The following is a 14,151-nucleotide window of genomic DNA, read 5'->3' on the forward strand; positions in this document are numbered from 1 at the left end:
ACAAACTAACCAAACACAGTTGTCGACCGATTTTCGTTTAAAAAGAATGTCGTTGCGAACTAAATAATGCTGTCTAATCGCTACGCTTTCCTTTCTCCTCCACTTCTCCTTAATGTCCTTCCAGATTGGATCCTTATTTTGCTCCTTAGCGATGTCCTGGAGCGAAGACGAAATAAAGTTCTCAAACGCAACACCTTGAATGTGCATCAAACAATAATGGTTTTCTTTGCAGTCCTCTTCAGCACTTTGTTTCAAACCCATAGGTGCACGTGATAAAGCATCAGCAACAATATTTGAAGATCCCTGTATGTAAACAATACTAAAATCAAATTCCTGTAGGTACAGCGCCCATCGTGACAATCTTCCATGAGTTAATTTTGTCGACATAAGAAATTCCAGAGCTCGATGATCGGTGTAAACCTTAGTATGTCTGCCATACAAAAATGTGCGAAATTTTGTGAAAGCCCAAACAACAGCCAAAGCTTCAAGTTCCGTAATCGAATAATTCTTTTCGGATTTAGAGAGAACACGACTTCCAAAGGCAATAGTTTTCTGTACTACAACGCTGTCTTCTTCTATCTCGTGAAATAAGTGTGCACCTAGGCCTTTGTATGATGAGTCCGTCGCCAAACAAAAATCTTTAGATAAATCCGGATGTGAAAGAAGTGGAGCAGCAACTAAAGCATCACGAAGTTGTTCAAATTCTGACTGAGCTTCCTCATCCCAACACCAGTTAGATTTCTTTCCAGATAGTTCACATAAACGAGGTGTGGCCAAATTGTCCAATCTAACAAAGCGTCTGAGAAAATTACAGACACCAAGGAAACTACGAACATCACGTTTTGTGGTAGGAACAGCATAATTACGAATAGCGTCTAGTTTCTCTGGATCAGGAAGAATACCTTCTGTAGAAATAATGTGACCGAGAAATTTCACCTGAGAACGACCAAATTCAGATTTTTCCAAGTTCACTGTCATGCCAACTCGTGCAAAAATACCTAATAATGAATCCAAAATTTTGTTATGCTCACTCCAAGAACGTTTAGCAATAAGAATGTCGTCAACATATGAAGTAATATTGTCACGAAGATAAACAGGTAAAATTTCATTTAAACTACGAATGAATGCTGCAGAAGATACAGTAAGTCCAAACGGTAATTTCCGAAACTGGTAACAGTTACCAAAGGCTAAAAAGGCAGTATATTTTCTACAATCAGGGTGGAGTTCTATTTGCCAAAAACTTGCGCGCATATCAATCGTGGATAAAACTTTAATTCCATGGAAATGTTGAAGAAGTTCATTTAAATTTTGTGGACGGTCAGTTTCAGGAATAATAATATTATTTATCTGTCTGGAATTCAGAACCAAACGAATTGACCCATCCTTTTTAAGAACAACGTGTAATGGGCTGGTATAAGGGCTGACTGCTGGCTCAATAATGCCCTGATCTAACATGTATTGAAGTTCATTCTTAACCTTGTCTCTGTAAGCCAAAGGAATAGCATACGTTTTCCCGCGAAATGGTGTGTGTTCTTTTACTTTAAATAAATATTGTAAGCCTTGTATAGTTCCTGTGTGATGACTAAACACTGTAGCATGTGAAGTCAAAATATGGTGCAGCTCTTCTCTTGCAACGTCATCTGGCACTTCAGCTTTCTTAACCTTTTCATTAATTAATTCTTCGCTACTAATTACATCCTCCATCGCGTCTCTGTATCTATTGTCATTGTCATGAATAAACACACTGTCGTCATAATGCTCAACGAAAACATCAGAAGTAAGAAACCTTAAACATTTTGTATCTGATTCAGATCTTGCTAAACACTCGAAAAATTTCAGACATTTCGGCATTCCGGCAACAGTCAAATTCACACTTCCTTCTTTAAAGTTCAAAATTGCCTTATGTGTGTTAAGAAACTCCATACCTAATATAATCTGTGTACTGAGTAATGGAACAATAATAAAATTAGCAGAAAATTCGTATCCTTGACAAATGAAATTTAGGTTGGTCTGTTGTTTAACTTCCACACCTTTTCCAGAAATCGCTCCTCGAATTGTAGTTTTAGAAATAGGTAACACAGGACAGGCAATAGTTCTTTCACATATACGAAAAACTGATTCACTAATGACGTTCAATGGGCTCCCAGAATCTAGAACTGCAGTGAACTTATTCTTACTCACACATACTTCAATAAAAGGATGTAAAAATGCGTCTACATTATTTTCCTTTTCGCCTAGCAAAATGTCTCTCATATCTTCCAGGCGTACGTAGTGTAAAGTTGTAGTGTCATTACTTTCTGAACCGTCTATATTGCTGCCAGAAGCCGAAGCTGCTAGTCATTGTCGATTGTTTGCGTCACGTCTTTGATTATTCCCGACATTTCGCGGATCAATTTCTACTATTTCCACTTGTCTCTCTGAATTTCTATCACGCGGAGGATGCCAATTAGGTCCTTCCTGTCTGTTAGATGCAAATTCTTGGCTGTGTCTGTTATTAAAATTTCTGTTTTCCTGTCTGTCTGCATAACTACTTCTTGTATAATTTCGACTGTCAGTTCTGAAATTATTGTTGTATCTACTACCCTGGTTATTTCTGTAGTAAGAATTTCTATTATTGTATGAATAATTTCTGTCTTGATGATACCGATTACTGTTTCCGTATGATTGATCATTCCGGTAGGAATTACCGTTATTATAATTGTCTGTGTAATTTCTGTTAGAACGTCTGTTATTGTCATAAGGCTGGTATCTATTGTCCTGTCTGTTTCGTCTGTCATTCTCAAAGTTACCCATGTAACGCCCGTTCCGATCACTATCCCTTTTCTCTGAAAATCTATCGTAATTACTGTTACTGAAAAAGTTGCAAGAAGTCCCGTCGTCGTTGTCATACTCAAGTTCTTGTAACAAAGTCTTAAAAGTCTCAATGTCGTCTTTACATCTTCCGGCTAAAGCAATTTGTCTTATGGATTGTGGCAGCTTAGTTAAACAAATGCGAATTAATTCAGTCGGGCTATAAGGGTTGGTTCAAATGGCTCTGAGCACTATGGGACTTAACATCTATGGTCATCAGTCCCCTAGAACTTAGAACTACTTAAACCTAACTAACCTAAAGACAGCACACAACACCCAGCCATCACGAGGCAGAGAAAATCCCTGACCCCGCCGGGAATCGAACCCGGGAACCCGGGCGTGGGAAGCGAGAACGCTACCGCACGACCACGAGATGCGGGCTATAAGGGTTGGACAAGAACTGATTCTTTCGAATCATGTCTTCAAAGTATTCTGCCGGCGTGCGGAACTCAGACTGTTTAAAATTACGCTGCATAATCAGACTATGTTTGACTCTGTCTTGTGTCTTTTCGGACCAATGTGCCGATAGAAATGCATGATAAAAATCATTCAGATTATTACAATCTCTAATGAGTGCGCGCATCCGCGTCGCCGGTTCGTTTTCTAAATATCCACACATAAATTCCAGTTTGTGACTTAGTGGCCAATTTGGTGGGAGTGCATACATAAATTGATCTAACCATGCACATGGATGTATGTCATTCTTAGAATTGCGGAAGATCTTAAATTTCCGAACAGTCAAAAAGTGTTTATAGTCAAAGTTTTCGCCTCGTGGCGACAAAGACCTACCGCGTCTGTCCCAGTTTGAATGTCGATTATTGTCAAGTTCGCGCGCCTGGCGCTCTCTTGTTGCATCCCGTAAATGAAACAAATTGTTTTCTTCAAACCCCTCTGCTATATGTGATTCCAAATTTCTTTTGCTGTCTTTTCCTACAATTTCCCCTTCAATTTGTTTGACTTGCTTTCGTAATGCCTCAACTTCCCTTTTAACACGTTCATTAAATTTTCCCTGATTTTCAACATGCTTATTTATGTTCTGGTACTCTTCGGTTTCTGCAAATGGTAATGGAGCTGTATCATCCGACTCTCTGTCCCCATGTAAACTAAGATTTGTCAATTTATCTGAAATCTCCTCAACTCTTTCCGATAAGTCACCTATTTTTTTTTCTGTTTACCTACGTCTTCCGTAAGTGTCGCGACTCGGGTTTCAGTGTTGACACATTTGGTAGTTAACTGTTCATATTGTTGTGTCAGGTTATTTAATCTGTCATTTGATACGGACTCCTCGATTATCTCAAGTATTTCTTCCTTATCGTGTGCACATTGTAAATTTAACTCTGAAAATTTTTGTACTATCACGCGATCTCTTTCTTCCTGTTCTCTATCTTGTTCCCTTTGTCTAATCTCTACTGCAATTAATCTATTATTGTGAGAATTCAAAATCGGTTGTACTTCTTCTCTGATTTCTTTCTTTAACTCATCGTTCATATTTTTGAAACATGTCCCTATTCGTGAATCTAACCGTGTTTCCAAAGTTCCCATCTCTGTTTTAAATTCAGATCGAAACTGCTCCATTGTTCCCCTATCTGTTTTTAATTCAGATCTCAAAGTTCCCATCTCTGTTTTAATTGTTCCTATTTGTGATCCCAGTGAGTCTAACCGTGTTTCCATTGTTCCCCTTTGTAAGTCTAACCGTGTTGTCACTGTTTTTAATTCAGATCCCAAATTTAATATTGCACCCATCAACTGCTCCATAATAGCCGGTTCGAAATTCTTTTCGCCCCTAACATTTCCCGCGAAACCAACTTCTTTCGTCATGGCTGTAAAGCTATCTGTGTTCGATACTATTTCAGAATCTTCTATCGTTAATCTCGTATTCTGTGAATTTTCTGATTGAGAAAAATTTTGTAATGGTTCCGGACTATTTTCCCGACTTATTAAATTGTTTTCCACTTCATTATTCAACATACTGTTCTCCTGTGTTGGCGAGTTCGCCATGTCAACAACTTCGTCGTTCTCACTATTCATCATTTTTGCCTTTTTCATTGATCGCGTAATCATTTACAAAATATACAAAACTCGTCACTGTACGAAAATTACACACAATGACACTATATCTCCAACAATACCATTCACACGAAATGTTTCCCTCAAACACGATTAATCGAACAATTGAAATAATTGCACTAAATGTCAAACCCGTAGACAAGACAACAGAAATGAAATTTTGCAAAATAAATACCATTAGAAGAATGACAATTACCAATTCTACACATGCAAAATAGACTACAATTACTAAACTACAAATTACTACAACAATACTACTGTCTACTATTTTTACAATCAGAAGAATTCCAAGGGACGATCCGAAGCAGCGGTCGCCACGTGCATGGGGGCTTAATTAAAATAAAATGAAAATAATTTTAATTTTTGGTAGCTGTATGTCCGATTACGCTATGTCTCGTAAACGGTTGGCCCTGACTAGTATTATTACGCAATCTGACTGCATAGAACAACAACAAAGAATGAAATGGAAATTTTCATTAACACAATTAATTAATTAAGTCCCCAGCAACTATAAAAACCTACGAAACCAAAGCACAAGTGTAACTGTTCTGTGTGTGGAAGTATGACTCAACGTACGCATCTGGCACGGTTCTTCTTCAACAACACAAGAAATTTTAAATATCATTTATACTGAATTAATTAAAGAAAATAGAAATACCATAATTACTCAAGAAAACCAGAATTACACTCTAATACAATAACACAAGCCAGATGCTTTGTTGACTGAACCTGTAATGACGCATTATTCAGGACATTGAAATAATGAGAAAGAAAAGAAAAGTAGTTTGTTACCTTAATTTATATTGATGAAAGGCACTCTAGACATTACAATCTCTCCACACCGACTCGCTACTATCACATCTCACCAAGAACTTTTCAGTATCACATCTCAGCAAGCACTGCCTACTAGCTCATCTCAACAAACACTACTCACTACGACATCTCAGCACTGACTACCACGAGTTCTCCCAAGGCACTGCCCACTACGACATCTCAATAATCACTGCCAGTGGAGGCGGCCGAACAATACTCTCTAGCGCGATCTCTGGCGCTGTGGCTCAGTGTAGCCACCTTTCACTATTTCTCAGTACAACATACTCCGCAACACCCTTACAAGCTTTTCAGACTGTTTCTGATCACTCTATGTAATAAACTTTAAATACTAAGTTATAGGATTTTAACTTGAATGCTCCGATAAAATTCCACATTTGCGAGTTAGCTACTACGAGTACTGCACTTATAGGGCTTGCACCACAGGCTAAACCTCTTTGTCTATGGATCTTAAATACAACCCTGGCAATTACGCTTATGTATTTAAAACGAACACGGGGTGCTCTTACACTGTGGTAAACGTTTGTTTCAGGAAGTATCCCCAGCGCTGGTGAAGACGGAGATCTTGAAGAACGTGAGTGAAGATAACCACGCCATGTGGGATTCCCCTTGCCTAAAGCCAGATGACGTGGCACAGGCGGTGCTGTACATGCTGTCTCAGGAGCCGCACGTGATGGTAAGTCGTCAGTGGGCTTATGGGGCCTCTGTTCCAAATTCTATTGAGTCTAAACGTAGCTCATCACAGACAGGTGCTAGTCTTGCTGGTGGGCTCTCTGATGTTTAGCCCAGTTTTCTGCATGATACACTCTAAGACAGAAAAAAAGAAAAAAACAACGCACCACGAAGGAATTATGCGAATGGCTGCATCTCACTGACTGGACTAGAACAGTCTTTAGTGAGGAGTTGAGAACATTTGGAGCATTGTTGGCAGATCCCTCCAACCAGAGCGCGATATTGACGATCTAACGTGCCAGCCGGACAGAATCCGGCGCGATGTGTCTCAGGAAACCATCCAACAACTCGATTAATCAGTGTCAAGCGGCAAGGCGAGTAACTGCTCGCATAAGGGCCAGAGGTCGACAAACGCGTTATTGACTTCTCTTGAATAAATCATCCAGTTTTTCTGAAGTTGTAATCATTTGTTTGTCTGTACATCTCTACATGTAGATGAGATCTACCACTTTCCATCCCACTCGGATGATTCCTTCGTGGTGCGCCAGTTTGTCTCTAAGTGTATTTTGACGACCGACCAGTCGTATTCTTCAGGTGTCATGATCTGCGTTGTTATGTAACTAGATGCCTGGACTAAAACCAGCGAGAAGTATCGTCCCTGTCACGCCACTGTATATAGCAAGTTCAATGACCGGCACAGATAACCATTTTGGTCCTCATTTGTTCTTTTGGAGTCCCCAAGTATTATATCGTGAAACGCACATTTTGTCAACTCCAAGTTAAATACGATGAGACCAGCATCATGGGGCTAACCCCTCGTTTCTAGGACAGCACCATCAAGTAGTCTGTCAAAATAAGGATGTCAGAAAACGCAGTAAGTCGCAACAGAGGACTGAGTATAAGCTACGTTGAACATGCGGCACTCAGTTTATTAAAATATCGCGTCTCTCACAGCCATCAGAGTGACGGAACGAACGGTGCACCAAATAATAGTGCGGACTCCGGAAGATAAATTTACATCAAAGGCATAGTGGATTTCCAGGTCAGGGTCGAACAAGTCAGTATGTAATTAGTGGTGCAACACCAACAAAACTCCATAGTCTGGTTGAAGTACAAGCATAACATAATGAAACATAGTATGATACAGTCAAAACTTTAGCCAGTCGGTTTTCCGAAGTTGAGTACTTAATGGGCAATTAGTATAAATATTTTTTAAAATTCTGGCGTATGTAACGCATTTATTTTCCGAACAGATAAAAATCTTTCTAACGTCGTACAGAATGTATGAAAAACACTGAAAATACTCTTTTTTGCAGCGGTATATCATACAGTTCAATCTTCCGCCGCTACTGCAGTCATCGAAAAATTCAAGATGGTGGTGATGGGTAATTCAAAAATACTAGATGGCGGTGGTAGGAAATCTAAGAAATGGAACATGGTGTCAAACTTAAAAAATTGTGACAGTTGTGGTGGAAACTTAAAAAATCCAAGATGGCGCAACTAGCCTAGTTATATTTTGTACCCCTGCACTTCCACACCTCCCCCCCTCCCCATTTGTCGATCCCCCTTTTCCCTTCACCCCTCCAGCTGTCCATCAGATCTTAGCGCGGTACTGAAATGAGGCAGCAATTGCCATGTTGTATAATAGTGGGTATTAAAATGAGGCACCCAATCAGGAAGTAACTTTAAAATTACACAAGATCACTTTTATGAGAGCCATGTTTTAAGATACATAGTACCTTAAAATATGTTACATAAGTTTTACATGAATCTGCGCCATGTTCAGAGTTACTAGCCTCTGAAACACTTGCACACACACACACACACACACACACACACACACACGCACACACACACAAACACACACACACACACACACACATACTTAAAAAATACACAAACTTCACCTGAATTGCGTAAAATGGCACCACGTCAAAAATAAATATTGCCCAGTCTGTCTTCATTCCTTACTACAAAAAGTCGTTTATGTGAAATATTGTACCATGTCATCAGTGATTTTCATCTCACATCTGTAAATTTCTTTGAAGACTGTAGCACTCCTATCGGATATGAGATTGAGTATAAAACATACTCTCCATAAATAGAAACGAACACACTTATGAAACGTAATTAACAAATTACAAACGATGAGATACACTTTAACTACTAATCTGCAATACTTCAAAGTGGAAAAAAAAACAGCTGCCGCTTTATCTTCGTTTTGCTCGTCATCGCCAACAGATGGCAACATTCATAGTTCGATTGTTATACCATACTTATATAAGGCACAGCGGAGCCTCAAATTACTTATTTTCCACATCGAAATTATGACATGGTGCTTGTCAACTGTCACACTGTACTTTCCAAGCCTAAAATGTCGGCAAATATATGTCAGCAACATAAAAATGCAATGTTTAGTCGCATATGACAGTTTTATTTTGCACACACAAACACACACACACAACTTTTTTAACACGAACTGAGAGGTTAAACATTCAAAGTTCTACGCTAGAAAATATAATCAGCCTAATACTTCTTTTTATATGTATTTGAACTAAATGCACTAGAGGTTAGGTACAAAATGAACTTTCAACAAAGGGGATGACATATTTACCAATCAGACCTTTGGTGTCACTGCTCTCTTAAGCGTCTACAGACTTTATTTCCTGTAATCCGTACTAATAATAAATTTGTAAAACTGTCGTGTCTGTCTGTTTGAACACGCTTCTCCAAAACTACTACACGAATTTTCATGGAGTTTTCGCATATAACGCTTCACTTCATCAAAATTTGATCATGAAAAAAAAAAGATATAATGATTTAAAGTTTTATAGTTTCATAACGGTCGCCGTTATGATTTGAAACTCGTTAGTTTTTTTTAAAAAAAAGTGTAAAATTTTTAATACCTACCCCATTCCCTTAAATGGCACAAAATGAATATAGTGTACCTATACATTTATTTATTCCTATTCAAGAAATCAACTGTGGTATAGAAGGAGTTGTCAAAGAAGATATGATTTCATTTTATTTTTGATACTATTACTGTTGCCTGTCAGACAATTTCATCTGGAAATTTATCGAAAAGTTTTGCAGCAGGATATTTTATCCCTTTCTGTGCCAAAGATAGGTTAAGTAGAGAATAGTGCAAGTCTTTCTTTCTTCTGGTATTATAATGATAAATATCACTGTTGTTTTTAAACTGGTACATGTTATTGACCAACAAATTTCATTAGTGAGTAAATGTACTGTGAAGCTGTTGTAAGAATTCCTAATCTTTTAAACAGATATTTACAAGATGTGCGACAATTTGCCCCACACATCAGTCTGACTTCTTTCTTTCGAGCAGTGAATACTTTTTGCATACGTGTTGAGTTACCACAAAATATTATTCCATGTTACATTAGGGAGTGAAAGTGTGCAAAGTATGTTAGCTTACTAATTTCTATATCCTCAAAATTGCAAATTATTCTGATTGCAAAAGTTGCTGAACCTGGTCACTTTAGGAGATCCAAAATATGTATTTTCCAGTTAAGATTCTCATCTATGTATACACCCAAAAACTTAGTGTGCTCTACCCTGGCTGTTGACTTTTGTTGATGTCTTATATTTATGCAAGGAACGGTACTCCTTGCAGCAGAAAATTGAATGTACTGTGTTTTTTCAAAGTTCAGAGCAAGCCCATTCGCAGAAAACCAATTAATAACTTTTCCAAGGACATTATTTGTACCATTTTCTATTGGAGTTTCTTTTATTGCATTAATAATAATGTTTTTATCATCGGCAAACAGTGTCAGTTTAGCTTCTTGTTTCAGGTAAAAAGGGAGGCTATTCACATATATCAAGAACAGGAGGTGACCATGATCGAATCCTGTGGAATACCTAATGTAATTTCACCTCAGTTAGATGAAGCAGCAGACTTCCTTAAATCACTTAAACCATATAAAGAAACTTTTTGCTTCCTGTTCTGTAGATATGACTGAAGCCACTGATATGCTGTTCCATTTATACTACAGAATTGTAATTTCTGTATCATAATGTCATGGTTCAAACAATCAAATGCATTGGATAAGTCACAGAAAATTCCTATTGGTGACATTTTACTGTTTAAAGACTCTGTTATGTTGGCAGTGAAACTGTGTACTGCTGTCTCAGTGGAACTGCATTTTTGAAACTCGGACTGTGATTTACTAAGTATCCCGTTACAGTTGAGATGGCTAACCAGTCTTGAGTACGTAAGTTCCTCAACGATTTTTGAAAATGCTGTCAGCAAGGTACTGGCCGGTAATTATTGACATCTGTGGTGTCCCCTTTTCTGTAGAGAGGCTTGACAATGGCATATTTTAACCTGTCTGGGAAAATTCCTTGAGTTAGTGATGCATTACATGTGTGACACAGAGCATCAGCGGTAACTGCTCCACGTTGTTTTAACGTCCTGTTAGAGATGTCATCTACTCCAACAGAACATTTATTTTTCAAAGATTTAATGATTTTCCTTGTTTCACAAGAGGTTGTTAGGTGAAAAGAAATGTGACTAAGATTTCTCAAAACTGACTCTTAAGTGTACTGCTTGGGTTCTTCTTTGAGACTATTCTCACCAATTTTTTCATCTAAACTTCAGAAATGGTTGTTAAATACATTAGCTACTTGTGTACTGTTGGTTAAGATGGTCTCATTCTCTTTAATAGTAATACTACCTACCCCATTCGTTGCTTTTCCTCTCTCCATTCCAATAAAATTCCATACTGATTTTATTTTATTGCCTGAGTTGTTAATTTCATCTCTAAGATACATATTTCTTGATTTTCAGACAACTTATCTCAGTATGTTACAATAATTTTTTCAATGTGAAAATTACTTCTGGGTCTTTAATAATTCTTGCAGTCTCATACAGTTTCATTTTTTCTTTCTGAAGACGCTTTAATACCTGTAGTAATCCAAGGTTTCTTTTAAAACTGTTTGTCGTTACATTTAGTAAGTTTTTTGGGCAAAAAGGGATATAAATTTATCAACAATTATGTTGCACTTGTCATTAGCAGTTTGCTCGTTATGTCCATCTCCCCAATCAACATTTCTTAAACTTTCTCTGAAGTGCTCTATAAATACTGGGTTGAGCAACCTTACACTTTTACTTAATGGCTTCTGAACTGTACATCCTTCTAGGTTTCGTAAGTTAATCAATTATACGTCATGATCTGATAACCCTTGAGCTATATGTGTATGTGATCACTGCTTCTGCGTTATATGTCATGTATAACACTAGTTCACTTTTCCTTTTAGAATTGCTTAGAAAGTTCATAATGAAATTATGATAAATTACTTCTTCTTTTTGTCTCACAGGCAGATAACAGGGAGTGAAACTTTTTTATGAGTAGCTTCCAATCTCCTAATGTGATCCTGTACACTGCTGCTAATAGCAACACTATATTAGCTAGCTGCAGTTCACATGTATAAACTTCAAAGTGCTGATCGACACAAGATTTGCTTACTTTCCAAGATGCTACTCCAGGCGGGTGCAAAAATGAATGTGCGCAACGAACAATACTGAACGCGAAAATCAGTATTTGGCCCTGTCTGACTACCTCCTAAAGCAGATCTTAGGATCTTTTAGTTGCGATATTATTAACATATAAATTACAACATGAACATAAATGAATGGTTAATGGAACTAGTAACTACAAAATGATAAATGTTGTTTCTGCTTGTGCATTTATGGTAGATTAAGATCCCTTTATATATTACAAATGTTTATATATCAATATCCAGTGGACATAAAGAGACACAAATGAATTTCCTACCTAATGTGATTGATCAAATTGCCCAAATCTGCCCCTTTTTATGGCTACGCGATTTAATATAAATAACGCAAGATGACTGACATCATCTATGTGCCAAACACTGGAAGATAATACTTTCAAAGATGATCTACATTGGTGTGTAACCTCAGTGGAAATACAACTTACGTGATCACAGCTGTTTAGCTTTATAGCCATAATGAGTGAAGCAATTGGCAATATCACCGTATGTACTGCTTCTGATGCATCGGAGTGATGGTTCTCGTACACGTCTGCGACGATGGAAGAACTCCAGCCACAAAATAAACTCATTCAAACACTAGGACGGCTAGTAAAATTTAATACTGTCTTCTCCTCTCTGTGTTCTACAGACAAGAAACGCGAACTCCCAGCCACAAGGACGGAATTCAGATAACGTCTCTACGTGAGTATAGGCAGGAGAAGTGCTCTCAATCACTGAACGCTGTGTATTCAACGGAGGCGAAGTCCAGAATCGTATAAGTTCGCAACAGTACAGTGTCTGACCGTTCTAACTATAAAATCCCCCGAGAGCAAAGACAGAAAGTCTGTCTGTGCCAACAAAGGCTGATACTGAGTGACCGTCAAACATGGATGCTCAAAATGGAAGAACTCTTTCTCTCCACCACTGGCTACCCAACAAAGCTCAGCTCCCCTCCCTCGGAATTTGCAGAAGGCGAATCATTTTCTCGAAACCACTGAATATTCTCCCTCTGTGCAGATTCTTCCGGATGCCGACCAACCATATTTTAGACTTTTGTCGTCCAGCGCGGTAAGTTTTCGAGGAGATACCTATACCTGTTAATTAGGAATTCATACAATGGTATACTTCTCAGAGTAAAAATCCTCGCAAGTAACGCAACCTGCGTGATTTCCGAGGTAACGCCTCCTCGTTCCTTTCTGTGGCGTCCAAGATTTTCTGAGTTTCGGAAGTATTACCCGGTTATCCTTCTGGCCCCGATACAAACCCTGACCGGCCGCCGCTGTATTGTGCTTCATCGCTCAGGTGCCCCGACCGTCCGTCTTGGCTACTTCCTGTGCCGGCAGGACCAACACACCTGTGCGGGCTTTTCCACCCAGGGCCTGAGTTACGCCTGCCGTTTCATTTCCAGTGGCGTTCCAACCTCTGCTAGTATGGACAATCACTCATTACGCCGTTTTGATAATAAAGACAATCCATCGCCTTTCACGCAGTAAGCGTTAACAACTACTTACAAGGTGTACGTGACACTGTCAGTCTTCTTTAAATATTCATATATACGATGTACAACCTATCAAATGATACCTAATTCCGGTTGTAAATCACGGCAAAGTATGTAGATGAGTGCTTGTAAGGTGCGAAATTATAGCCACCTTACAACTTCTACAGTTTTGTATTTATACCCTTGTTTTGTGTAAATGTCAACTCCTTCTTTATCCATGCTAGACCCACAAGCGTAAGATGCTAAATTATACCCATTTATTCTGACACTTTCCATCCCCACAGTTACACGGTGTTCGGACAAAGTATATCACTCTCATTCTTATTTTTGAGATCGTCTAAACACACTAACAGCACATTCATTTTATTTTTTAATCCCGTGATATTTTGACAAAGTAAATTGATACTACCCTTAGCTTTATCCCTATTTACTGCAGATGAAGCTTCTTTTATTCTATTTTTCTTCATTGTTGTCTTCCTGAACTGTGGCTTTAACCTGCCTGCCTTGTGCCATTAACCACAGGGAGCTGAAATTAGAACGGCAGTGCATTCACTGTAGCCATCTCTGCATGGAGTACTGTGGTCAGGTCCTCCAAAGCAGTAAAATACACCGTAGTGTTCATAGCACTCCACAGAAATTTGTCCAGATGCGTAATATCTGGAGGCTGAGGAGGCGTGGAAAATCCATCGATTTCTGTATGTGGCAACCAGGTAGCTCAA

At 38.5% G+C, this 14,151-nt stretch overlaps 1 protein-coding gene across 1 annotated transcript in view; it reads left to right on the top strand.

The window, feature by feature from the left end:
* LOC126237463 (dehydrogenase/reductase SDR family member 11-like) overlaps positions 1–14,151 on the top strand; it is a 119,789-nt gene that overhangs the window by 84,772 nt on the left and 20,866 nt on the right. Inside the window, exon 5 of the mRNA XM_049947601.1 lies at positions 6,281–6,424. Within this exon, the coding sequence (XP_049803558.1) occupies positions 6,281–6,424 (144 nt within the window). The remainder of the gene's footprint in view (positions 1–6,280; positions 6,425–14,151) is intronic.

This window comes from Schistocerca nitens, chromosome 2 (genome assembly GCF_023898315.1).
Source record: "Schistocerca nitens isolate TAMUIC-IGC-003100 chromosome 2, iqSchNite1.1, whole genome shotgun sequence".
Taxonomy (NCBI): Eukaryota; Metazoa; Arthropoda; class Insecta; order Orthoptera; family Acrididae; genus Schistocerca; species Schistocerca nitens.